This window comes from Gymnoscopelus microlampas, assembly GCF_963454915.1.
Source record: "Gymnoscopelus microlampas genome assembly, chromosome: 20".
Classification (NCBI taxonomy): domain Eukaryota; kingdom Metazoa; phylum Chordata; class Actinopteri; order Myctophiformes; family Myctophidae; genus Gymnoscopelus; species Gymnoscopelus microlampas.
Genome location: NC_139957.1, coordinates 33,824,497 through 33,849,570, shown reverse-complemented (window position 1 = coordinate 33,849,570; position 25,074 = coordinate 33,824,497). Strand labels below are relative to the sequence as shown.

Here is a 25,074-nt window from a genome sequence, read left to right as displayed (position 1 = left end):
TGCTATTTTCAAATGGCCGAAATGCATACAGAGCTGAAGTGGTTGTGAAGCACATTGAACTGCACTTGATGTATGAAACGTGCTATATAAATAAACTTTGATTGATTGATTGATTGAATGTATGTTTTGTAATAATAATCCAAATCTACTAAGTGACTAGTAACTAAAGTTTTCAAATAACTGTAGTGGAGTAAAAAGTACAATATTTGCCTCTGAGATAAGGTAGTGGAGTAGAGATAAAAGTATAGAAAATTGGAAATACTCCACTAAAGTAAAAAATCACACCCTGTGTGAAGTGAGTGGTGCCTTTGATGAGCCCCGTATTGACCCCCGTATTGATGTTGTCATCAATGTCTGTGGACAGACATACATACATACATACATACATACATACATACGGACACACAGACAAAGTCATGTATAGGAGTGGTTGCCTTCGGCACCACTCAAAAATCACACCCAGTGTGAAGAGAGTGGTGCCTTTGAAAGTGTAAGTGGTTGCATCCTTGTGTTGCAATCAGCAACAATATGTTGTCACGTGACACGTGACAACATATTGTCACGTGTCACGTGAAGCTTGACCAATCAGCCGTGCTCAAACATACGGACGGACATACGGACGGACGGACATACGGACGGACGGACATACGGACGGACGGACAAAGTCAAATGTAGGAGTGGTTGGCACCACTCAAAAATTACCTGAAAATGTTACTTAAAGAGATGGTTCACCCCAAAATGACTTTTTTTCTATCGACTAGTCACCCCATGGAGACTTGAATTCACGGATATTTTTTTGTTTTTTGTCGAACTATCCCTTCAAGTACAGTACTTGAGTAAATGTACTTAAGTTACTTCACACCACTGTGGCACCGTACCTTCAGGTAGTAGTAGCCCACCACACACAGGAAGGAGATGACGGTGTGCAGGATGGCGAGGAAGCGTAGCGTGGGCGCCATGTAGCCCGTGCTCTCCTGCAGGATGAAGTACTCCACGGCCGCCTCCTCCTCCTCCCCCTCCCCCACCACCCCCCCACCGGGGGTCCACGGGTTAGGGTCCTCCTCGTCCACGTCGTCGCCTGTCACCTGTGTGCCAGACAGAGACGTTACTCATGGATTACTTATTTAAAACCCCATTAATATAAGACCTGTGAGTCCCATTCCACAAAATGCCTTCTAATATAAAGTGTTCTAGTGGTTCTCAAACTTTTTCGTGCCAAAGGACCCCCAAAATTATATGCATTTGGCCGCGGACCCCCTCCTCCCATCTGAAAATGATTTGTGCAAGGGACCCCCAGAAGAGAAGATTATCTCAAAAATGTTAAAACTATTTCAAGATAAAAAAAAAAAAATCTAATATAGCAGATGTACTTGTATATCTGCTATCTTTTAGAACTACTGTCAACACCAGTTGGTGCTCCAACTTGTCCATGTCAAGGACCCCCAGAATGATATGTATTTGGCCGCGGACCCCCATGCAGAAGCACAAATCGGAGTTTAAAACATATATATATATTCAAAGATTTGCACAAATCTTCCACGATTTTTCAAAAAATAGCAGATCTACAAGCTCATAGCTATGAGCTTGTAGATCTGCTATTTTTTGAATAGCCAAAGAAATCTTAAAATGACACATATCCTAAGCAAAATGCAGAATTCTGATGTACCAAATTAGAGCCAAAGAATGATAGCTTTACCTTGTAGAAGAGAAGGATGAAGTTGATGGCGAAGGCAACAAACAACGCCAGGAAGCGGAGATTGTAGAAGTTTCTTGCCAGGTAGTTCTGTGAGGATAATCATTTTCTTTTTTTTAAATATATTAGTAGTTTTCATATTATTCATATATTAATAATCTTCATATTAGTCACAAAGAAATAATTTACTTTTTTATATCAACTATTGTAGTCATATCATTTCTGGAACCAGTGGTTCTCAACCTTTTCAGGCCGCAACCCCCCCAAAAAATAATCATCTGGGGACCACTCGAAATAATCATATTTGAACTGGGGACCCCCCACAATGATCATATTTGAACTGGGGATCCCCCAAAATAATCATATTTGAACTGGGGACCCCCCACCCTGACAAGCACTTGGAATTGTAGGAGTTGAGACATTAAATGTAGTTTGACTCGGTTCCACAGATACATATTGTGAAAATAGCCAATCTACAAACTGTGAGCTTAGATCAACTATTTACAAAATGTTCTGCCTATTTCTTATATTACATGACAATGTTGATTACTTTTGATACAGTATTGGTATTTTTTCATTTCATTTATTTTCTTTTTTTTAGGTATTAGAAGTCCTTAAATAGTCACTGGGAACAAATCTGGGAAAAAATCATGTGGGGACCCCCCTCGGTGTCCCGACCCCACAGGTTGAGAAGCAGTGGTCTATATACAACACAGATGTATGTTCTATCTCCAGAGGTTGTAAAGTGTAAAAAGGCGACAGCAGCACACCAGCATCTTGGTCTGGTAGATCTCCAGGCCGGCAAAGAAGCTGGCCATGAAGGCCTCTGGCGGTTCCTTCTTCAGGCCAGGCCTCTTCTTAGGGGCCTTCTTCTCCTCCACCGCATGCTCTGTGGAGGGAGCCCCCCCTCCCTCCTCTTTGCTCTTATCCTGGTCCTTCTTCTCTCCGTCCTCTGAACTGAGACCAACACAGTGGTGTAAAAGTAACTAAGTACATTTACTCAAGTCTTTCCGATTGTCTCTATACTTTTAACTTCTACTCCACTACATCTCAAGAGGCAAATGTTGTACTTTTACTCCACTATAATTATTTGAAGACTTTAGTCACAAAGTTACTTTGCAGATATAAATGATTACGTTATAAAACATACATTAACCACTTTAGCCCTATTTTAAACCTAGAATATTTGAAAATAGACGATCTACAAGCTGGAGTAAAAAGTACAATATTTGACTCTGAGGTGTAGTGGAGTAAACATATAAAACATTGGAAATACTCCAGTAAAGTAAAATACCTCAAAATTGTACTTAACTCACTGAGTGCCAGAATTATTTCTGGCTATTTCTGGCCAGTGCAATTTTTTTCAAGTAAAAAAAAAGTGCTTAGGAAGCGAGATACAGCCTTTTTCAGTTATAAGTTAAACAAGGAGTGGATGGAGCTGCAAATCTTCCGATAATGATATCTTGGGTTCTGAACATTTCCCCCCCCCCAAAAAAAACACGTCATTGGCACGTTGCGCCATAGCGGTAAAACACGTGAAACACGTCAATGGCACTCAATAGACCATATTCACACGGCGGCCATATTGCCAATGAAAAGTCAATGAAATGCCACCCCAGTTGCCACAGCAACGCATTGTTAAATTCCAAAATGGCCACCGTGTGAATATGGACTATGAGTTAAGTACAGTACTTAAGTAAATATACTTTAGTTACTTTCCACCATTGGTTATACATGACATGCTTGCAACGACAATCAGCTCACTGATTACTTACTCTGCTTTCTCTGACTCAGATTTATGGTCTCCATTGGTGGCTCCCTTCTTTGCAGCTTCCTGTAGGCAGAAGTAATACTGTAATATCAAGTAATCACTTGAGATAAATACATATAAAACATCTAATTTGATCACAAAGGTAACAACAAATGGCACAATGATGACTTTTCATAATTAATTAATTCATAAATAATGAACGATGGTAATGTCCTATGGCAGCGCTTCACAAAATGGGGGCCGGGGCCCTCAGGGGGGGTCCCCAAATTATTTTGGGGGGTCCCCACATGATTAGCTTAACCGATTAAGACCTGGAACGCATCTGTGTAATTTTTTTCATTTGAGCTAAAAAGCATTATTTTACACTTTGGCTATTCAAAAATAGCAGATAGAGTGCCGCGCTACGAGCTTGTAGATCTGCTATTTTTGAAAAATCGAGAAAATGTGTGCAAATTAATATATTTATATTCTTTTAAAGCGAACATTTTAACTCAAATCTTTGCTTCTGGGGGTCCCTGGAACAAAATATTTTGAGATGGGGGTCGGTCGGCCAAATACATATCATTTTGGGGGTCCTTGACATGAAAAAGTTTGAGAACCACTGATGTAGAAAGATGCGTTTTTCAGAAAACTGTTTGCAACATTGTTTTCTCACTCAACAGTAAACAAACCAACATAAGCTGTAGTACAAGTGTATACAGGGTATCTGCACAGGGTAACTACGACACAGACCATCTTGTACATCTGCTATTTTTGGAACATTTTAGAACGATCTCGAAAGTGTGAGAACTACTGATTCGGCCTCATGTTTTAATGGGATGATTTATAACAATAAATGACATGTTGAAGTACTCGCCTCTTTCTACAGTGCTGACCATTGGCTGAGTGTGACCACTGACCAGTGGTGGAAAAAGTACTCAAATGTTTTACTTAAGTAAAAGTATCAATACTGCAATCTAGAACTACTCTGTTACAAGTAAAAGTTCCGGAATTCAAAAGTATTGGCATCAAAATGTACTTAAAGTACCAATAGTAGAACGTACTCATTATGCAGAAAGTCCCGTTTCACAAGTTCTCAAATGTATAAAATGTATAAATATATTTTAAGAATGTCAGATCTACAAGCTCACAATGAGTCGCATCGCGACGCATTGTGAGCTTATAGATCGGCTATTTTCAAATGGCCGAAATGTATAGGGCTGAAGTGGTTCATGCATGTTTTGTAATAATAATCAAAATCTACAAAGTAACTAGTAACTAAAGTTGTCAAATAATTGTAGTGGAGTAAAAGTACAATATTTGCCTCTGAGATGTAGTGGAGTAGAAGTAAAAGTACTGAAAATTGGAAATACTCCAGTAAAGTCAAAATACCTCAAAATTGGACTTAAGTACAGTACCTGTGCCTTCTTCTGCTTGACAGCCATGGCTATGGATGGAGGGCCTCCCACCACCACCTCCGCCACGTCCCCCAGACCCGGCTCCATCCCGTGCTTGCCCTCCCGCTTGGGCTGGATGTTGAGCAGCTCGGCCATCAGGTCGGCCTCCGTGGCGTCCCCCCCCGGGACCCCCATCTGGCCCATCTCCGCCAGGGACGACGCCTCGCTCACCTCCAGCCTCTCCGCCTCCAGCGCGTCTCCGTGGATGCCGAACTGGGTGGGGTCCGGCATGTTGCCCAGGATGTCCGTGACCTTCATGTTCTTCGCCCCCTCCACGAGGCCGCCCCCGAACATGGTGGTCCACAGGATGTGGAAGAAGCCCCACACCAGGCCGTACAGCGAGTGGAAGAGCCCGGTGAAGATCAACCAGAAGAAGGAGAAGAAGCCTCGCACCTGTGTTGATTTTGACAAACAAATTTAGTTTTAGTCATAGTCTTTTGAATCAGATTCCATTTAGTTTTAGTCATATTTTAGTCACCTGAAATGTTTTAGTTTTTGTCTAGTTTCGTCGACTAAATATCATAAGATTATAGTCGACTAAATCTACAGTTGATTTAGTCGACTAAAATGTATTTTGGCGGTGCCTTGATGGCGTCGTAATGCCTGATTTTACACTTGGTTGCGTGCTGAAAATAGCCGAGCTACAAGCTTGCGGCGCGTCGCAGCGTGACGCGTTGTGAGCTTGTAGATCTGCTATTTTCAGAGTGCAACATCCGAGCGCAACAAAACATAAAATGTCTTAGTTCTACTGGATCTCTTCTCCACTAGTCCCTCACTAACATTTTAGTCTAGTTTTATTTGTAATTTTTAATATATTTAGTCTTAGTCATCATAGCTTATGTTTTAATGTAGTTTTCGTCAGTGAAAAAAGGTAGTCGACGAGCATTTTTCGTCATAGTTTTAGTCGAGGAAATCAACACTGCCTCGCACCATCTCCCTCGCGCTCATCTTCCGGAACCTCTTGTAGTGTCTCCGCACGCTCCTGACGGTGAACTGCTGGCGGAGGTCTCCCAGGCTCTTCCTCATGGAGACGCAGGCGATGGTGAACGCCGACGAGGCCTCCAGCATCACTATTTCCTCCTCCTCTTCCTCCTGCTCCTCGTCCACTCTCTGGCCGTCCTCCTCGTCCTCCTCCAGACGCTCCACCGGATCCGTCTCTGAGATCAGGGAGGCCAGCTGCATCTCGAAGATGGTGTCCTCGCAGAAGTTGACGAAGAGCTCCATCTTCTCGCTCTCCCCGCCCTCGTTGACCACGTCGAAGATGAACTGCCGTTTGGACTCTTTGACCTGAGGCTTCTCCCACTGCGTGCGACTCGACTCGCTGATCTCGAAGTAGACTCGTTCGATGCGCTTGGCTCCGCCCATGATCTCAATACGACCCAGGTAAGGCTCAAAGTAGCTCAGGACGCTTTCGGCCAAGTCGAGGAAAGTTGAGAGCCGGCTATCATGAGGCATATGTTCCGATAGGTTTGTGAGCAAAACGGCTACATTAAACCCAATGTCCTTGGCCGGCTCGTGGAATCTCTCCACAAACTCCTCGTAGTTGAACATGTCATTCTCGTCGGCCTCGGTACACGAGAGGAGAAATTCGATCTCGGATTGAGAATACTGCTTCTGGTTCTCCATGGACTTCTGGAAGTCCTTCTTTGAGATGACCCCCTTGCTGTCGGGGTCGTACTCCTTGAACTTATCGGAGGTGGTCAAGTCCTTCAGCTTGAGGAACATGTCGAAGAACTTGAGGATCATCTCCACGTTGCTGGAGGACTCCACCAGGGTATCTACCATCTGTTTGCCAATGGTGCCGTTGACAACGTTACCTGCGAAGACAGGAAGAACAAGGTTACGGAAGCTGAGGGCAAATATTATGTGTATGCAAATCAATAGATTTAATCTCATATACCACTGGGTCTCAAAGTGGGTCCCGGGGACCCCCAGGGGTCCATGAGGGGGTTCCTGGGTGTCCCCAGCCAAATGATGGATAGTTAGGATTAGGAACCAAATGGACCCGCAGCTGTAACTCTGAGGGTGTAAAAATGTAACCAAATGAACCCAAATGAACCCATAAGGGTAAGTTAAATGAACACTGATGATTTTACAGTACAGATTGGGGTCCCATAGATAAAAATTGCATCAAATTGGGGGTCCGTGGCCTAATGCATATCAAAATGGGGGTCCTTGAAATTAAAAAGGTTGAGAATCACTGCTCTACAGCCACGCCGTAGAGCAATTCTTCTCTTATGGCGGTCCCTGTAAAATCATTTCAGTCATTATCTTCTCAAATGGGGGTCCGCGGGGTACTACTATGTATCAATTTGGGGGTCCCTGACATGAAAATGTTTGAGAACCACTGTAAGATACCCCTAGCAAACACATCTGTGCAGTGTGGCTGGTCATTAACAAAAAAAGAAGCTAGGCACATCCACAGTAATACAGTGACTCAGCAGAAAGCAAACCTTCCAGAAGTGAGAGCATCATGACTATCATGTCCTTCTGCAAGTCCAGGAGCTCCTTCAATAACTCAATCTGACTGGAGTCCTGTGAGGAGAAGAGGAAAACACAAGCTCATGTTTATGGCACTTTTCCACTGCAAGAACTAAGCGAACGGTGGGGTTCAGGTTCTGGTTGTTTCCATACGCTTATGACTCTGTTTCAGATAAGGTTCTGAGAATCTAATTTGAGCAAAAAAAAAGAGTATTCAAATTCAAAATGTACTTGAGTAAAAATACAAAAGTATTGGCATCTCTTGTTCCTCCTCCTTTTAATTTATGGAATATGTAAAAAGTTAAAAAGAAAAGTAAATGAATGTGATAATGAAATAAATAAAGATGAATTGAAGTTTTCAAATGTATAAAAAACTGTTGAAAATAGCCGATCTACAAGCTCACAATGCGTCGCGATGCGACGCATTGTGAGCTTGTAGATCTGATATTTTCAAATGGCCGAAATGTATATAGGGCTGAACTGGTTCATGTATGTTTTGTAATAATAATCAAAATCTACAAAGTAACTAGAACTAAAATGTTCAAATAATTGTAGTGGAGTAAAAGTACAATATTTGCCTCTGAAATGTAGTGGAGTAGAAGTAATGAGAAGTACTGAAAATTAGAAATACTCCAGTAAAGTAAAAAAGAATACCTCAAAATTGTACTTAAGTAGACAGTACTTGAGTAAGTGTACTTTGTTACTTTACACCACTGCTGACTAATACCCTTGAGAGAGGCATCATTTGTGGGACCTTCAAGGCCACTTCAGAGTGTGGTGCATGGGGCCCCATCATGGAGCCCCCCGCGGGGGGGGCCCTGATCTCCTACACCTGTAGGTCATCTCCATACATCACCACCGGCCGTAATGCTATTTCACCGTCCCAAAGCAGATGGCCTCGCTCACACACTGACACATTTAGTCCTCTCCTCCATGCGGGCGTTCAGCGGGCCATCAATCTAAAGTGGGATTTGATAAGCTAAAACATTCTAACCCCCCCTCCTCCACCTGTCCTCTCTGTCATTTCCAGCGCCCCACAATCAGCCCCCATGCCCCTTTCAGATGGCACCGAAATAACATTAGGGCGGATGGACAGGCTGCAGAGGCTTATTGGAAATAGAGGCAATATTGGTTAATGTACACAGCATAGGAGAAGTCATGCATCTTCTGGTTCAGGGGTTCTCAAAGTAGGGTTTGGGTCCTTGGGGAGGTGTGTTCCAAGGGGCCATGTGTTAATATAGCATCAACTATCTGTTTAACCACTTTAAACATAGTACAGTATACTGTACATCAGCTATTTGACAATAAGCCGAAGCACAACATCGCGATGCGTTGTGAGCTCTTAGAAATGTTTGAATATTTTTGAAACATTTTTAACAACACACATCTTGTATGGGGTCCCTGGCACAACATAATTTCCAGATGGGGGTCTGTGGCCAAATACATATCAATTTGGGGGGTCCTCCTTGGCATGAAAAAGCTTGAGAGACACTGTTCTAGTTGAGGGAATGGTGAGTAGAGGTGTTGGTCATGATATTGAACTGGCCTTGGTTCATCCTTGATCTTAGAGAGACCTCTAGTGGTTATGAATGTTCATGTGAGGCACAGTTTAATGTCATAATACCAAATGAAGAGGGCTTTACAGAGGGTGTCTACTAATTACCTGAGACAGCTTCATCTGCATGTTTGCAAACACATGCAGGAAGCCCACCACTGCATCCCACAGCCGGCTGTGAGCCAAACTCTGCTGGTTACCAATGCATGGACCCTACAACAGAGAAACACATCATGAGAGAACACTTGTTACCAACAATGCATGGACCCTACAACACAGAAACACATCAGGAGAGAAGACTTGTTACCAACAATGCATGGACCCTACAACAGTGAAACACATCATGAGAGAACACTTGTTACCAACAATGCATGGACCCTACAACAGTGAAACACATCATGGCCAAAATGTATATAGGGCTGAAGTGGTTAATGTATGTTTTATAATAATAATCAAAATCTACAAAGTTTTCAAATAATTGTGGTGCAGTAAAAGTACAATATTTGGATCTGAGACGTAGCGGAGTAGAAGTAAAACTATTGGAAATTGGAAAAAAGTACAAATACCTCAAAATTGTACTTGTAAATATACTTAGTTACTTTCCACCACTGGCCCTGATCCAGAAATAGGTTGAGAAGCGCTGAAGTAGATGGAACGAGGGCAGAGCTCAGGGCCGTAAAGTCAGTGTTTTCCTTTTACTGTGACATGTTTATAATGGTGTTGCACTGAGGCAGCATTGCAGCAAAGTGAATCACAGTTTACAGCTCAGAGAATTGTCTAGTAGCTATAACCACTTAAGCTGTAAATCGTTGCTGTCAGGGCAGAAACCTCTTAAATCCACATTCTAACTTTTGTGTTTTTTGTGTGTAAGTTAACGCCCTACTTGATCATACTACAGCGTCACACCAAAGCCTCAAGAGTAGCAGATCAAAAATATTTGTGATTAACGATATTATCGTGATAATCAAAACATGCTTAAAACTTAAAATGCCACTTTTATTAACCACTTCAACTCCCAGCATCCCTATTCTGGTTTGCCAAAAATAGCCAAAGCGTTGCAATGCGTTGTGAGCTTGTAGATCTGCTATTTTTTGCAGAATCGATTTGTGTAGAGTGAAATAAGAGCATACCAAATGTGCTCTTTGCCCGCCCCGGCCGAAAGAGCCGGGGCGGGGGGGGGGGGGGGGGGGGGGGAGTCAGCACGGTGCCCACCGGACAGTTTTGTCAACGTTGTCATCGTTTGGTGAAGCCCCCAAGGTTGGTGCCCTGTGCTGCGCTGCTTTTATCCGCCAGATTGGGACGTTCACGGCATATTTTGCACCATCACGGTGCGTTCATCATCGGTGACGAGTGCCTCTAAACAGCCGCTGCTGGCTGCGTGCACGCAGCGAGGCAATGCGAGGCGATGCGAGACACTCACACAATCACGTGCAGCATGCGTCCTCGATCTCCAGGCTTTTATTTTTTAGTTTTGCTAAAAAATAAAAGCTTGGAAATTCCTGTCCCAGCTGTTGGTACGCAAAAGCACCTCGCGTCGTCTGATGTGGTGCTCCTTTTTTATTTTGGGTGCGCATGCGCACCTGCGCACCAGTTATGTGCACCCCTGTATATATACTATGTTAGAGGCTTTACTGTATGAGCCTCAGTGTACAGTACCTGACCTGTATATACTCTGTTAGAGAGTTGAAGATCTACAGTACCTGTATATACTCTGTTAGAGAGTTGAAGATCTGCTTGGCCACAGCCAGCGCTTTAGAGAAGTTCCTCTGTCCCGCTTCATCCATGACATCCTTACCAGAGTAGTACCAGTAGAAATCACTGATCGATTCCTGGGGGAACGATTGATTATCGGGTTGATTAATTGACTGAATACTTCTTTAACAGTTTGCAAAAAGTACAGAGGTACAGTTAGGCCTATCAATGCTAAAAGGATAACACAAAAATCCCAGAGGGCTTGTTTCCATTGTGGTCCTAAGTATTCAATTCATCAAGACATAATAAAGACAATAGTATACTACTATACTAAGTATATTCACAGAACAACAGTGGGGGGGGTCATATCTTTTGGCGAGCTAGAAGACTTGTCTAGGTCCAGTTGCAAATTGCAGGTGCTCTTAACGAGGGATGTGTGTACAGGTAACGTATTTCCTTTTTTTGTGTGTGGAGGGTTTGCAGTTATTTAGGACAGGGATCTTCAACAGGGGGTCCGGGACCCCTAGGGGGTCCTCAGAGTTACTACGTGAGGGGCCGCCAAATCTTTGTGTGATAGGATCATGTTTTTTTTTACATTAACCACTTGAACCCTAGCATCCCTATTATGAGTGGAACATTAGCCACAAATAGCAGATCAACAAGCTCACAACGCCTCGCGCTGCGAGGCGTTGTGAACTTGTAGATCGGCTATTTTTGGCAAAGAGGTTTGATGTAGAGGGGAGGAAAAGAGCAGACTAAGTATTGATGGTCGGTTAAATGTCTGAATAAAATGTCTGAGTCCAACAGACACTAACGATAGCTGTCAAAGTCTATGAAACTGTCTACGAAATATATGCCTTTTTTTTATCTGCAACACAATTTTATAAAATTGTAGTGGGGGGGTCCCTGCTTCATCTGTCTCTCGGCTAAGGGGTCCTTGGCCTGAAAACATTTAAGACCCCTGATTTAGGAGAAGAAGGGAAGTCCGCAACACTGCTCTGTAGCTCCCAGTAGAAAAAGTATTATTTAAAATAAAACTTTTTCTACTGGGAGCTACAGAACAGTGCACGGACTTCCCTTCTTCTCCATTGTATGTATTTTTGTTCAGCGCCGGTGGAATTTTTGTTGAGATGTGCGTGCTTCCCGCTTGGATTCTTTTGCAGTTATTTAACCATAGAGGATATAGGATGCTAAAGCAAAGATGTGTAAACTTACTTAAAAACGCAAAAATAACTTTTTGCGTTTTAAAATAACACTTACTTAAAATAACACTCTGTTTTAGGAACAGACTAAAATACTGTGGCATGGTTAAATAAGGGAGAACAGTAGGTCTATAAAACAGTATAATTTAATCTCTGTGCAAAATGTATTGGGGTCTGGGGCCAAAATACATATCAAACTAGGGGGCCCTGCTTGACATTAAAAAAGGTTAAGAATGATTGGAACATATACACCCAACAACCTTTGTGTTCCAACATCCTCACCTGGAGTCTGAGCAGGTAGTCCACAGTGCTGATGATAATATTGACAGTCGTTGTGTTCCCTGTCTGAGTCCTCAGGAAGTTCTGGAAGTCTGATAACGGGAACCAATTGGGAAACAATGAGTTGGCCACAGTAGAGGAGACAGACACTCTAACTTTGTACAGACTTTATTGTCGCTTAGAGCAAGGGTTCCCCAACTTTTCAGACAGCAATCCACCCAAAATAATCATATTTGAACTGGGGAAGGTATTACAAAAGGTCCGTAAATTGTTATGAATGTGAAGAAGATACCTGTATGCTGGTTTGTTTACTGTTTAGTGAGAAAACAATGTTACACATTAAGCTAATCATCTGGGGACCTCCCCGGAAGTCCCGACCCACATTTTGGGAACCCCTGGCTTAGAGCCATTCAGTTTAGCATTACAGTAGCCTGATGGACCTACAACAGTGTTTTCCCAAATAATGGGTCGGGACCCATTTGTTTTTTAGTTTCCTACAATTTGTTTTTATTATTTCAAAAGATTAAACTTTTTTTTTAACAAAAAACAAAAATCAGAAATTTCCCCCCAAAATAATAAATAAAATAATTGAACAAATCCATAACATTTACAATAAAAACGTTCAAGAAATAGCTAGTGAGTATAGCCGATCTTACAAGCTCACAACATGTTGAACTTGTAGATCTGGTATTTTTTTGAATAGGGTGTAAGTGTGGTACATAATGTAAAGTAAGTTCCCGGGAGACGAGACACCAAATTTCTCTTTCGGGTCTTGAGCTGAAAAGGTTTGAGAACCTTGTAGTCAGAAGTTGCTGATTACAATATAAACATGGAAGTGATCAGTAGTGGAAAGTAACTAAGTACATGTACTCAAGTAATGTACTTAATGATAACTTGTGAAACGGGACATTCTGCATAATGTTTGATGCCAATGTTTTTTTACTCGGGTACATTTTGATTACCCGGACCTTTACTTGTAACAGAGTGTTTCTAGATTGCAGTATTGATACTTTTACTTGAGTAAAACACAATTGAATACTTTTCCCACTACTGGAAATGATCCACCTACCATTGTTGTGTCCTTCACACAGCAGCTGCAGAAACCTAAAGAGATCTCTAGTAAACTCATCATTCTGCAGCACCTTGGAACCTGCAGGCAAGGGAAGACCAGATTGACCACTGGTCCCGACGTTTGTTTTTCCCACAGAATTACATCAGAAACTCAACATTCCATCATCAGGCACCAGGAGCTTGCATAACGTCTCTGTCGGGTTAGAAACCTCATTATGTCCAAAACTGTGACTTTTCAGGATTCAAATTCGACAAAATATCAAAATTAGCAGATCGGCAAGCCGCGTTTCGAGCTTGCAGATCTGCTACTTTTGATACTTTTGTGTGACGCTGTTGTATGATCAAGTAAGTAATTTAGGAAAAACACAAAAAGGTCAAAAATGGAGATAAGAGGCGTTCTACCCGACAACAACGATAAAGGAGCAGTGTTCACAGGAAGTGGTTTTCTTTCTCTTTGAGCGACAGAGCGGAGCGCTTTGGATATCACGTCTAGAGAGCACTACACATATTGTACGCTGAGCGAGGTGCCTCTCCAACCCTCTGCATAGGAAAAGACATGGAGGAGAGGCTCTACTCTTCCAAAAGTTCAATATTTTCCTGGGAGTGCTCCAGCCCGTCTTTAACCATAGAAATGCATGACAGAAAGGGTCTTTAACTATAGAAATAAAGGGTCTTTAACCATAGAAATGCATGACAGAAAGGGTCTTTAACTATAGAAATAAAGGGTCTTTAACCATAGAAATGCATGGCAGATAGGCGCTGGCAGCTAAGAAAACAAACAAAAAAACGCTTTCTGTGGAGACGGCCCCTAACTGCTCCTTCTTCAGGCACCATGGCCTGCATAACTGCTACTTCTTCATAACTGGGCTTTGTATAAGTGCCATAAAACTGTGTGCACCGCTACTGCTTGGCAAGGCGTGACAATGTCCAAAATGACAGCAGGGCATTATTGATAAAGAGGAATAAAAACGGTTTCACATGGGCAAAGCTTTGCTGTGTCCAGTAAACAAAGCTTTGTGAGGGTTTTCATTTCTTAGTGCACAGCTTTCTTCCAGAGACTTACTGGAGTGGTTAGTACCGTTGACATTTAAGAGACATAGACAAGATCCCACGCATACAACAAGCATTAACGTCTTAACGCATTGGAGCAAGAAAGAAACAGAGGTTGTCAGTTAATTTTGGGGCAGCTGGACTATATGGATTCAACAAGCGTTCTGGACGTGAGAGGAGCATGCATGTGTTCTCTTGAGTCCAGAGCACTAAAGAGGGTGATATCGCATTCAAGACAAGGGGGAGGGAGAGAGGCAGAGAGGGAGAGAGGGAGAGAAAGAGAAGGGAGAGAGGGAGGAGAGGAAAGGTTGTGAGGGTTAGGATGGGGAGCAGGGAACTGGATGAATTTGCAATCAGGATGGTGGCATTGCGTAAGAATGAATAGAATCTAAACCATGTATTTACCCCGCTCACTCACGTTGACTGCGACCGATGAGTTAAAAACATGACCAGAAGAAAACAAACAAACAAACAAACAAACAAACAAACAAACAAACAAACAAAAGCAGACATAAGCAAAGGAGAAGACATAGAGTTTCAATCAGAAGAAATAGGAACAAGAGAGACAGGTTGCTCTACAGTTGTGTATAAATACATATCACTATATATAATTAATTCTAGGTTCCAGTAACATCACCGTGGCACACTGACATGCGTTTAACAGGTGTACTACATCAGGTAGTCGTTAAGCAGCTGGCTAATTAAGCAGCTGTTTAGACTGGAGGAGAGAATGCTACAGCACCAACAGTCACCATCACTTATGCCTGGGTTTATGAGGTGAGAATGAGTTGGAATATGCATGGCGTCACTGTCAGGCAGAAACCTTCACGTTTTTAGTCTTTTCATCAATCAAAAGCCTATTTTATGTTGCGCCGGGCGGTAAATACAGTTTTGCACAACAATAGTCAAAATCGCCTATCAAGTTCACAACGTATCGCGATGCAAGGCGTTGTGATGCTTGTAGAGTTGGATTCTTGTTCACCTATAATGACATGCCCAAAATATAGGGACACCAGACTGAAAGTGGCTAAGTCTGCCTGTGAGTTTTTATAAATATTTAGGAAAAGTATTATCAAGAGCTTAACTACATTAGACCCATTGGTAGGCCTGTCACAATTATTACATAATCGTCTAATCGCAATTATTCGAGATAATCGCAATTGCTTAGTCATAATCGTTTCCATGTTGAAAAATTTTACAACGCGTCACAAAGTGACACGTTGTAAGCTTGTAGATCAGGGCCTCTTTTTTCCTTTTTTTGTATACAATTAATAAATGTGAGTAATTTCTTTGTATATTTCAGTTATTTGACATATCTTCCCTGTGCATTTCTTTTTATAACGAAGCCTAAAAGGCAAACTGATTTTTTTTATTCATATGTTCCAACGTTCAATGCCAAAAACACACGTTTAAATCGTCAATCGCAATTATTAGTGAGACAATTAATCGTCAACTTAAATTTGTCATCGTGACATGAGCCCTATACCATTAGAACACAGGTTCTGTTTTTCCATTTTACTGAATGCTTTTGGACACAAGGTTTCAGCCCGAAAGTGACGATGGGCCGAAACGTATCCGCATACTGTATGGATCCATGTAAGGATCCATCGGATCCTAATGTATGCAGTGCACCCCATCGCATCATACTGTATGCCATTGGTTCTCAAAGTGGGGTCCGGGGACCCCCAGGGGTCCTTGGGGGAGTTCCACGGGGTCCCCAGCTAAATGATAGTTAGGAACCAAATGGACCCGTATGGGTCTGTAACTCAGAGAGTGTACAAATGGAACCAAATGGACCCGTATGGGTCTGTAACTCAGAGAGTGTACAAATGGAACCAAATGGACCCGTATGGGTCTGTAACTCAGAGAGTGTACAAATGGAACCAAATGGACCCGTTGGGGTCCATTTGGTTCCATTTGTACACTCTCAGAGTTAAATTAACCCTGCAAGGCCCAGATTCTTTTCAAGTTGTGATGATTCCTGGCTCTGTGGGGGGTATTTATATGCAAATATCCTGGCCAATGGCATTGTAAGACTAAACAATAGGACCCAATGAGGATTTAGAGGTGAAAAAAATAAAAAATAACAGAAAAGAAAAATGATTTAAACTCATTTCTTTATAAAACATACATGTGATCGTGCGATCACACTGGGCCTTGCAGGGTAACATTGCTTTTACAATATAAATTGGGGTCCCAGAGATATAAATGCCATTAAATGGGGATCCGTAGCCTAATTCATGTCAAACTGGGGAGTCCTTGAAATTAATCCATTTTTTTGGTTTGGTTTTGCAGTGACAGACAGGGCCTGGACAGGACAGGACAGGACTGACACATACAGTAGCACACACACAGGCTGGCCTGCATGATGGAGAATGCACACGTCACACGCACACACACACGCTGGCTTACTGCAGCACATGATTCTCAACCTTTTTCATTCCAAGGACCACCAGTTTGATATGCATTATGTGGGCACCCAATTTAAAGGGCAAGACCACTTTGGTGGAGGTTTGAGTTGTGTAGTTACCTTGCCATGATGTAACTCCTCCAAACGTGGGCAAGAAATAAAAAACAATTTCTCCATTGACTAGAAATTGATAATTTAACGTATGCTCCTCATTGACTTACATTGTACAGCAACTGGAAGAGCTCTTTTAGCCCATAAACGAACGCGGACAAAGCTGATTCAGACAGTATAGAACATCACAAAACCCGGTACTGTTTGTTTTTTTAATAAAAATGTCAACTTCCTGTTGATTAAATGCTAGTCAATGGAGAAATTATTTTTGATTTCTTGCCCACCTTTGTTGTTACATCATGGCAAGGTAACTACACGACCCAAACCTCTACCAAAGTGGTCTTGCCCTTTAAGTAAGTGATTAGTATTTTTGTTAAATACTGTAGATGATATTCTGATAGTAATCATTGCTACAGTGTTTGTTCAGTAACAGGGGTCTCCCTGTCTCTCCAGCTCTTTATCAAACAGAAAATGCATGTTCAGGTTGGGATACCAATTAAATCTAATCAGGAGAGAGAACTCATACATGATACTAGGGGTGCGTTCGGAAATTACGCACCAGAGCACACTCGCCTATTAGTTTGTATTGGCCAGTGCGCTCAGTGCTGTATTTTCGAACGCGCCCAGGATAAACAAGTGAAATTGGAATTGATGACACACATAAGTGAGCAGACATAATTTGAAGAAGAACACTATAAAAGTTAAGCTGATAAAATGGGTTCTCTCTTCTGATTGGCTGAAATTGGCAATCCGCCTCAAAATGTATTTTCCGTTTATTAAAGAACTGGATAGATGGGGAGACCGCTGTTATTGAACAAACACTCCATAGCAGTGATTGCTATCCAAATATAGAGCTTTAACCTTTTAACAAAAAATCTTTTCGTTTCAACCAAAAGAATATCAGTGCAACTCGAGTTACAGACCCTATAAGGGTCCATTTGGACCCCTGGTGGTCCCGTGACCTGAGGTTGAGAACCAGTGCTGTGGTACACGACGACGTGGCGCATGGGGGGACATACAGTACAGTACATGTGACATGGAGGTGGGAATAATCCCCTGTGAGAACTTATAGAGCGGATGGGTCGTGGGGTTAATGCTGCACCGTGTGTCTTTGAGCCAATCACAGGCCTCGTTCAAGAACAACAGCGGCATGGGGGCCAATCATTAGCGGGTGGGAGGAGACAACATGTCACAACAAGGCTTACTCATTTGGGTTGGGGTGTCATTACTCATAGATGATACCAGAGCTAGAATTACACCGACCGGGGAGGGGTGGGGACTCCCTCCTTAAAAAGTACTGTATTTAACTACAATTTCAAAGTCATTTTTACTTTACTAGAGCTTTCCCATAGGCCTATCTTGATAATATATATATATATATACTGCACTACATCTCAGAGACAAATGTACTGTAATTAATAGGATGAATTATTAATGATCAAAAATCTTCTTCTCTCAAAAATAGCAGATTTACAAGCTAACAAGTGAGCTTGTAGATCGGCCATTTTTGAAGAGACAAAGTATAAACTAGGGCATAATTGGTTATCAATAATTATAGTCCAATAAGATATCATTCTGAAATGGGCATTCTGCATAATGAGTACATTAGCTCTTGCTACTTTAAGGATATGTTGATGCCAATACGTTTGTAGATTTTAAATGCACTTTTACTTAAGTATTTTTTACACTGTGGTATTGCTACTTTTACTTAAGTCCAACATCTGAGTACTTCTTCCACCACTGGTTTTGGGCAAAGGCCTTAATAGACATTAGAATGTGTTCATCTCCATTTGATCTTCAATCGTAATCAATAAACACTCACATTAGCGATCACAACAGTGCACTCTATCACAACAGAGCAGTTAAGTTGCCAGAGCTTTACGATCGATATTTCCATTTTTAGCACAGCAACGCATAGCATACGGCATGTAAAAAACTGAATAGATTAACTTCACGTTCTTTAGAAAGTTTTATATTCAACCATTGCAGACTATCTATCACGGCACGCAACAAAGACAACTCTGTTCCTCTTTATATCTAAAGAGTCAAGAGGACACAATGGGGACGATTGATGTGTGTTGTCGTGTTCAACTGGGACAGAAACAAGGACGGACAATGTCCCCGGTCTTGTCCTCCCGTCACTTACCTGAGCCTTCTTCTGTCACCATGCCCAGACCCTCGGCTTTGTTCTGCCTTTCAAATGCATTTAGATCCAGGACACTGACAGAGAGAGAGAGGACACACAGGACGTCATGTCACCTGGATGCTGTGTTGTATAATAGTATGTTGTATGCAATTTAGAATTCAGGCATTTAGCAGAAGCTCTTGATCCAGAGTGATTTACAGTAAACAAGGAAAACACGACATACCACATCAAATGCATAGAAATAGTCATCTTGGATCATAGGTAAACCAAGAACCTATCATCATGTAATACCGAAAAATCTATAATCTGTATTTATGTACTGTACAGTGGTGGAAAGTAACCTAATACTCTACTTAAGTAACATTTTGAGGTATTTGTACTTTACTCGAGTATTTTCAATTTCCAAATAGTGTACTTTTACTCTACTACATTTATTTGAAAACTTTAGTTACTAGATACCTTGTAGATTTTGTTTATGATTACAAAACATACATTAACCACTTCAGCCCTATATACATTTCGGCCATTTGAAAATAGCCAACCTACAAGCTTGTTTTTTTGTTTTTTTTGCCAAGGTATGGCACCTGCCATACCTTGCCATACCCAATTTACGCCCATGTATATATGTAAATTAGGTGTATTAGCTGCGTGCCGCGCCCCTCCATTACCTGCAAGACATCATCAGGCCTGACAAACTCTTGAAGAAACCAACGTCTCTTTTCTCCTTCAGATAATCCAGCATTTTCTGCACAAAATGCAAACGTAGAGTGTTAGTAATGCAATGCAAACCATCAAGTATGTAGAATGTGTTCCACCAAACACAGTGTGTGTACCTGCTGGACCAGTATGTTCCCGCCGTTGAGAATGGAGATGCCCAGTTTCAGGGTGAAGGTCACCATTGGATCAAGTCGACCTAGAAGACACAACAAAAGGAATATCTGCTATTTTTGAATCGCCAAAGTAGGCTATAAGAGAACGGTTAAAGTGGTTACACAGATGCGTTCCGTTCCCTGGTTGTAATGGGTTAAGAGCAAGGGTGCAGCTTGAGAGTTGTGCATTTAGTCTAATAAGGAAGTGAGTTCAAGAGACAGTTCATATGAATGGCCTGTCAGAAAGATTTTTCTTTTCAATGCAAGCGGATAGGTTTTTGACGAACTTTAGACTTGATTTTCTTACCTTAATAAACATTGTCATAAATACTATATGCTTCGAGTCGCTAGTTTAAAGTCTTCTTTCAATCAACATGATATGCGTTTTGGTAAATTATGGTCCCATTTATTTTAAAATTGACGATAAAGTAGCTTATGCTCTAGGCGGGGCGGGATGATTTGATTGACAAGCTACACAACCAATAGCATTCATACCCCGCCCCCACTCTTGATTGACAAAAGCTACCCAACCAATAGTATTCATTTAGGGATTGATTTCCGGGTCCTATTGCCGGTTGCTTTTTTGTTTATATTAAAGATGGCGGATTTCAAACAGCTGAAAAAACGGTTTAATTTACAGTCTGTAGAGACCAGGGGTGTGGCTTTGTCCATCTCTTTTATACAGTCTATGGTTAAGAGCTGTGCAGAGAAAGCCGACATTGAGCCGCCGTACCCTTGCTGGCGCTGATCATCTGCAGCGACATCTCTGCAGCTCCGCGGTCGTGAAGTCTGGCCTGCTGGTAGAGAGTCTTCTGTTTCTCCATCTCCTTTTCCTATATAATAATAATAATAAATAATAAACTTTATTTGTACAGCACCTTTCATGACATTAATGCAGCTCAAAGTGCTTTACAGAGCAAGAACACAATTTACAGAAAAAGTGCAACTAATTTAACAAGACAAGAATCTTGAAATATTAAGTTATTAAAATAAGGGGGGACCATGGGGAAACCATCCACTAGGTACAATATTGCACTTGCCCAATAGCCTATATTGCATCATAAACAAAGATAACAGAGTTTATGTGTGTGTGCTTTGAACCTGGTTTCCTGCACAAGTGCTGACATTTTTACCATTGAGCTAATAGAGCCTGCCTGCTTGCTCAGGGTAGAAATTGAATCTTGACCATCAGGAAAAAGATTGTGTCGGATCCTGTGTCTAGATGAGACATGACATTTGACACGATCTAAATGTCTCAATAGACGAGCAGAGAGACATAATGTATTAACATACTCTACCATACCGATAGGAGACAATTCAATTTTATTCATGAAAAAAATAGTTACATAGTGCCACTTTAAGTACAATTTTAAGGAACTTTCAATTTATTTGACTATTTCCATTACATAGAGGCAAATATTGTACTTTTTCCTCCACTACAACTATTTGACAGCTTTAGTTACTAGTCACTGTACTTTGCAGATTTTATATTATGAATACATTATTTTGGGGGGTCCGCAGTTCAAACATGATTATTTTGGGGGGTCTGTGTGGCTGCGGCAGCATTAGCACCTCAAATGTTTTCTCTTTCCCTTCCTCGTCTTCCTCTTCCTCGCCTTCCGCACAACTCTGGGAGAAAAGAAAGGGGGGGGGGGTGGGGAGGCAGAAGATATTCATCTTAAAACGTGGTGAAACAATACATGTTTTCAACATCAACAGGATTAGAGAAGTTAAGTCACCATGTCATCACGCCTGCATAACAGGTTAACACATTCAATCCAGGAACGCATCTGTGTCATTTTAGATTTCTTTGGGCTATTCAAAAATAGCAGACATACAAGCTCATAGCGCGGCACCGAGTGCCGCGCTATGAGCTTGTAGATCTGCTATTTTTGACAAATCTTGAAAATGTGTAAACATTTTCTCAAATCTCAAAGATTTTCAAGTGGGCCCCTGAATCCAGATAACTCCCCGAGTTAAGGGCCAGTCCACACAACTCTGGGACAAAAAATAAAAACAGAAAATATTAATCCTAAAGGGATAAGTTCACCCCCAAAATGCCTTTTTTGTCCTATCGATTAGTCACCCCATGGAGACTTGAATTCATTGATATTTTTTAGTTTTTGTCGCATTCCTAAGCCAATAATTTGATGACCGGCAGCGGTTCAAAGAGTCTCCTTTGAGTCTCCAGGAACCGCTGCCTACCGGTCCGCTGGACATCAAATTATTGGCTTGGGAATGCGACAAAAACAAAAAAATATCCATGAATTCAAGTCTCCATGGGGTGACTAATCTATAGGTGTGAACTATCCCTTTAAAATGTGGTGAAACGGTACATATGTTTTCCAACATCAACAGATTAGGGAAGTTATAATAAAGTACCTTTGCCATCATGTCTGCATAGGCAATGTACAAAGGATCTTCCTCTAAGGAACTAAATAGGAAAAAAGACAAATTATTTGGTTGTTAAACCTGTACGGCAGGAGACAAAATATTCAGCAAACAGTCAGGGGTTCCGAACCTTTTTCATCTGAGATCCAAAAGTTATTTTTATTGTAACCCCCACGACCCAAATACAGTGGCGGAAAAAGTACTCACATTTACGTAAAAGTATCAATACTTAGTAGGTGTATGTTTTATAAAAATCATCAAAAGTATCTAGTAACTAAAGTTTTCAAATAATTGAAGTGGAGTAAAAGTATAATATTTGCCTCTGAAATGTAGTGGAGTAGAAGTAAAAGTACAGAAAATTAGAAATACTCCAGTAAAGTAAAAAATACCTCAAAATTGTACTCAAGTACAGTACTTGAGTAAATGTACTTTACACCACTGCAGAAATACATTTACATCTGAAGACTCACCTCTTCAGACTCCACCTTAGAACTAGCACTTGACCTAGCCTAGATTACTGAGGCACTACACCGTCTCTAATCTATGCATTTGATGTTTACCTATAGTTTGCTGTAAATCGCTCTGGATTAAGATCTGCTAAATGCTAAAACTTGTACATTATGAATTAATAATTTTAAGCCCTATTTCAAAAATAGACATTTATAATGTTTTAGAAATAATGTTTTTTTCTGGTATTTTTTTTGTATGTTTTGAAATAAAGAGAATATAGGAAAATGTTGACATTTACTCACAACCCATAAAAATGGGTCCACGACCCAAAAACGGGTCCCATCCCAGTCTTGGGGAAACACTGAATTAAGCAAGCAACGGAGAAGCAATTGCATTTCCGGCATTTGTAATGGACCGTATACACATACAGTAGTATACCAGCAGGCAATCAGGAAACAATTCAGAGTGCTCGTGTGTCATGAGTCTCCTGGTGCACAATGAAATGTTAGTTTAATGCGACAGTTTATCAGCCAAGGTTCATGTCCAGAAAAATTACCCAGGCACAGATGGGACGCTATCGGTGCCAAGCACACAGCAGTGTGTGTGTGTGTGTGTGTGTGTGTGTGTGTGTGTGTGTGTGTGTGTGTGTGTGTGTGTGTGTGTGTGTGTGCTTAGTTATATTACTATAATTTTCAGGGCCAGAATTTTCTAAATATACATTGTGGGGACAATTTCCCTGGTTCACAAAATATAAATGGTTGTTGCTACAAGCTCACGACACGCCACAGCATGACACATTATAATTAAAAAAATAAATAATAATCCTATGCCAAAAAGTCCTCACAAGTATAATAATACAAATGTGTGTGTGTGTGTGTGTGTGTGTGTGTGTGTGTGTGTGTGTGTGTGTGTGTGTGTGTGTGTGTGTGTGTGTGTGTGTGTGTGTGTGTGTGTGTGTGTGCGCGTGTGTGTGTGTGTGTGTGTGTGTGTGTGTGTGTGTGTGTGTGCGTGCGTGCGTGCATTTACCTGCACTCTGTGAGAGCGTTGTGGCTGAAATGTAAAATGAGCTGATGGAGAGGATCCGGCTGTTTGTCCACCTCCTCCTCTTCCTCGTCCTCGGCCTTGGGCTGCGTTTTCTAGGCAACAACCAAACCAGTGAGCGACGCGTGCACACAGCAATCACACAGCCAATCACACAGCAATCACACAGCCAATCACCTGCCAGGATGCTCCATGCAATGCTCAACGGCAAACTATTACACTAGCGGAGCACTTCAGAGTCACAGTGACATGTCACATCGTCTCTGTCTCATTATGTCCAAAACTGTAACTTTTCAGGATTCAAATTCAAAAACAGCAAAAGTAGCAGATCTTGCGAATCTGCAACTTTTGATGTGACTCAAGTAGGAAGACAGCAACGATAATGCGAAAGAGTAATTAAGAACTAAGGCAGCGATTCCCAACCTCTGGGCCTTTAACCCATTTAGACCGGGAAGCCCTATACTGTACGTAACTATACCTTTCAATCTGGGAACCCCTTTAGGGGTAGTTTTTGCAATGTACAGTAAATAGCAAGATACATTTTTTGTAACTTTGTAACTTTTTTCAGAAAAATTCAGGTCAGGATTTAGAAGGCGTTTTTTAGAATCGGCCTCAGGTTAAGCAGACTGCTGCTGAATCAAATCTCCCTCCCCAAAGAAGTAAGTTAAATAAGGAATCTGCGCTGTCGGGGACAGTGTATCCGTGTTTAATTGAAAGGCCACTTTATTGTGCTTCACTTACCTTGGGGGAGGGGATTGTAATAGAGTGGGTTAGCAGTAGGATACAAAGTACATAGCGTGCAGAAAATACATGTAAGGGCCCTGTTAAAATACACATTGTACAAATCTCAATATGCACTATTGCACAGTGACATTGAAACATATTTTAACAGGGCCCTCCATACATACACCACAAGAACAGGTGGAAAAACTTGAATGAACACACACACACACACACACACACACACACACACACACACACACACACACACACACACACACACACACACACACACACACACACACACACACACACACACACACACACACAGAGTGGTGTGTACGCCAGTGGTTCTCAAGGTGGGGTCCTTGAGAAGGTTCCATGGGGGTCCCCGGGCGGATAGGAACCAAATGGGTAACTCTGAGAGTGTACAAATGGAACCAAATGGGTCCAGTCGGTTCCATTTGTACACTCCCAGAGTTATGGGGGTCTGTCTGTGGCCTAATCCTGGGGCAAACTTGAAAGTAACATTTTGAGAACCCCTGCTGTACACAGTACTGTCCACACCAGTGTTAATTTTGTCGACTAAAACTAGTAAAAACAAAGCTATGATGACTAAAACTAAGACTAAATTGACAATTTTGTCAACAAATAAAAACTAGACTAAAATGTTAGACTAAAAAGGAGCTAATGGAGAAGAGATCCA

At 41.6% G+C, this 25,074-nt stretch overlaps 1 protein-coding gene across 1 annotated transcript in view; it reads right to left on the bottom strand.

The window, feature by feature from the left end:
• Positions 1-25,074, bottom strand: part of LOC311036625 (ryanodine receptor 3) — a gene marked incomplete at its 5' end in the record, with an annotated part of 257,158 nt that overhangs the window by 21,609 nt on the left and 210,475 nt on the right. Inside the window, 19 exons of the mRNA XM_084045450.1 lie at positions 879-1,085; positions 1,697-1,783; positions 2,464-2,650; positions 3,469-3,527; positions 4,862-5,293; positions 5,831-6,717; positions 7,354-7,435; positions 9,045-9,149; positions 10,637-10,765; positions 12,113-12,201; positions 13,179-13,259; positions 14,636-14,653; positions 18,898-18,971; positions 19,566-19,642; positions 19,731-19,810; positions 20,500-20,599; positions 21,339-21,395; positions 22,149-22,200; positions 23,634-23,743. Of these exons, the coding sequence (XP_083901576.1) occupies positions 879-1,085; positions 1,697-1,783; positions 2,464-2,650; positions 3,469-3,527; positions 4,862-5,293; positions 5,831-6,717; positions 7,354-7,435; positions 9,045-9,149; positions 10,637-10,765; positions 12,113-12,201; positions 13,179-13,259; positions 14,636-14,653; positions 18,898-18,971; positions 19,566-19,642; positions 19,731-19,810; positions 20,500-20,599; positions 21,339-21,395; positions 22,149-22,200; positions 23,634-23,743 (2,913 nt within the window). The remainder of the gene's footprint in view (positions 1-878; positions 1,086-1,696; positions 1,784-2,463; positions 2,651-3,468; positions 3,528-4,861; positions 5,294-5,830; positions 6,718-7,353; positions 7,436-9,044; positions 9,150-10,636; positions 10,766-12,112; positions 12,202-13,178; positions 13,260-14,635; positions 14,654-18,897; positions 18,972-19,565; positions 19,643-19,730; positions 19,811-20,499; positions 20,600-21,338; positions 21,396-22,148; positions 22,201-23,633; positions 23,744-25,074) is intronic.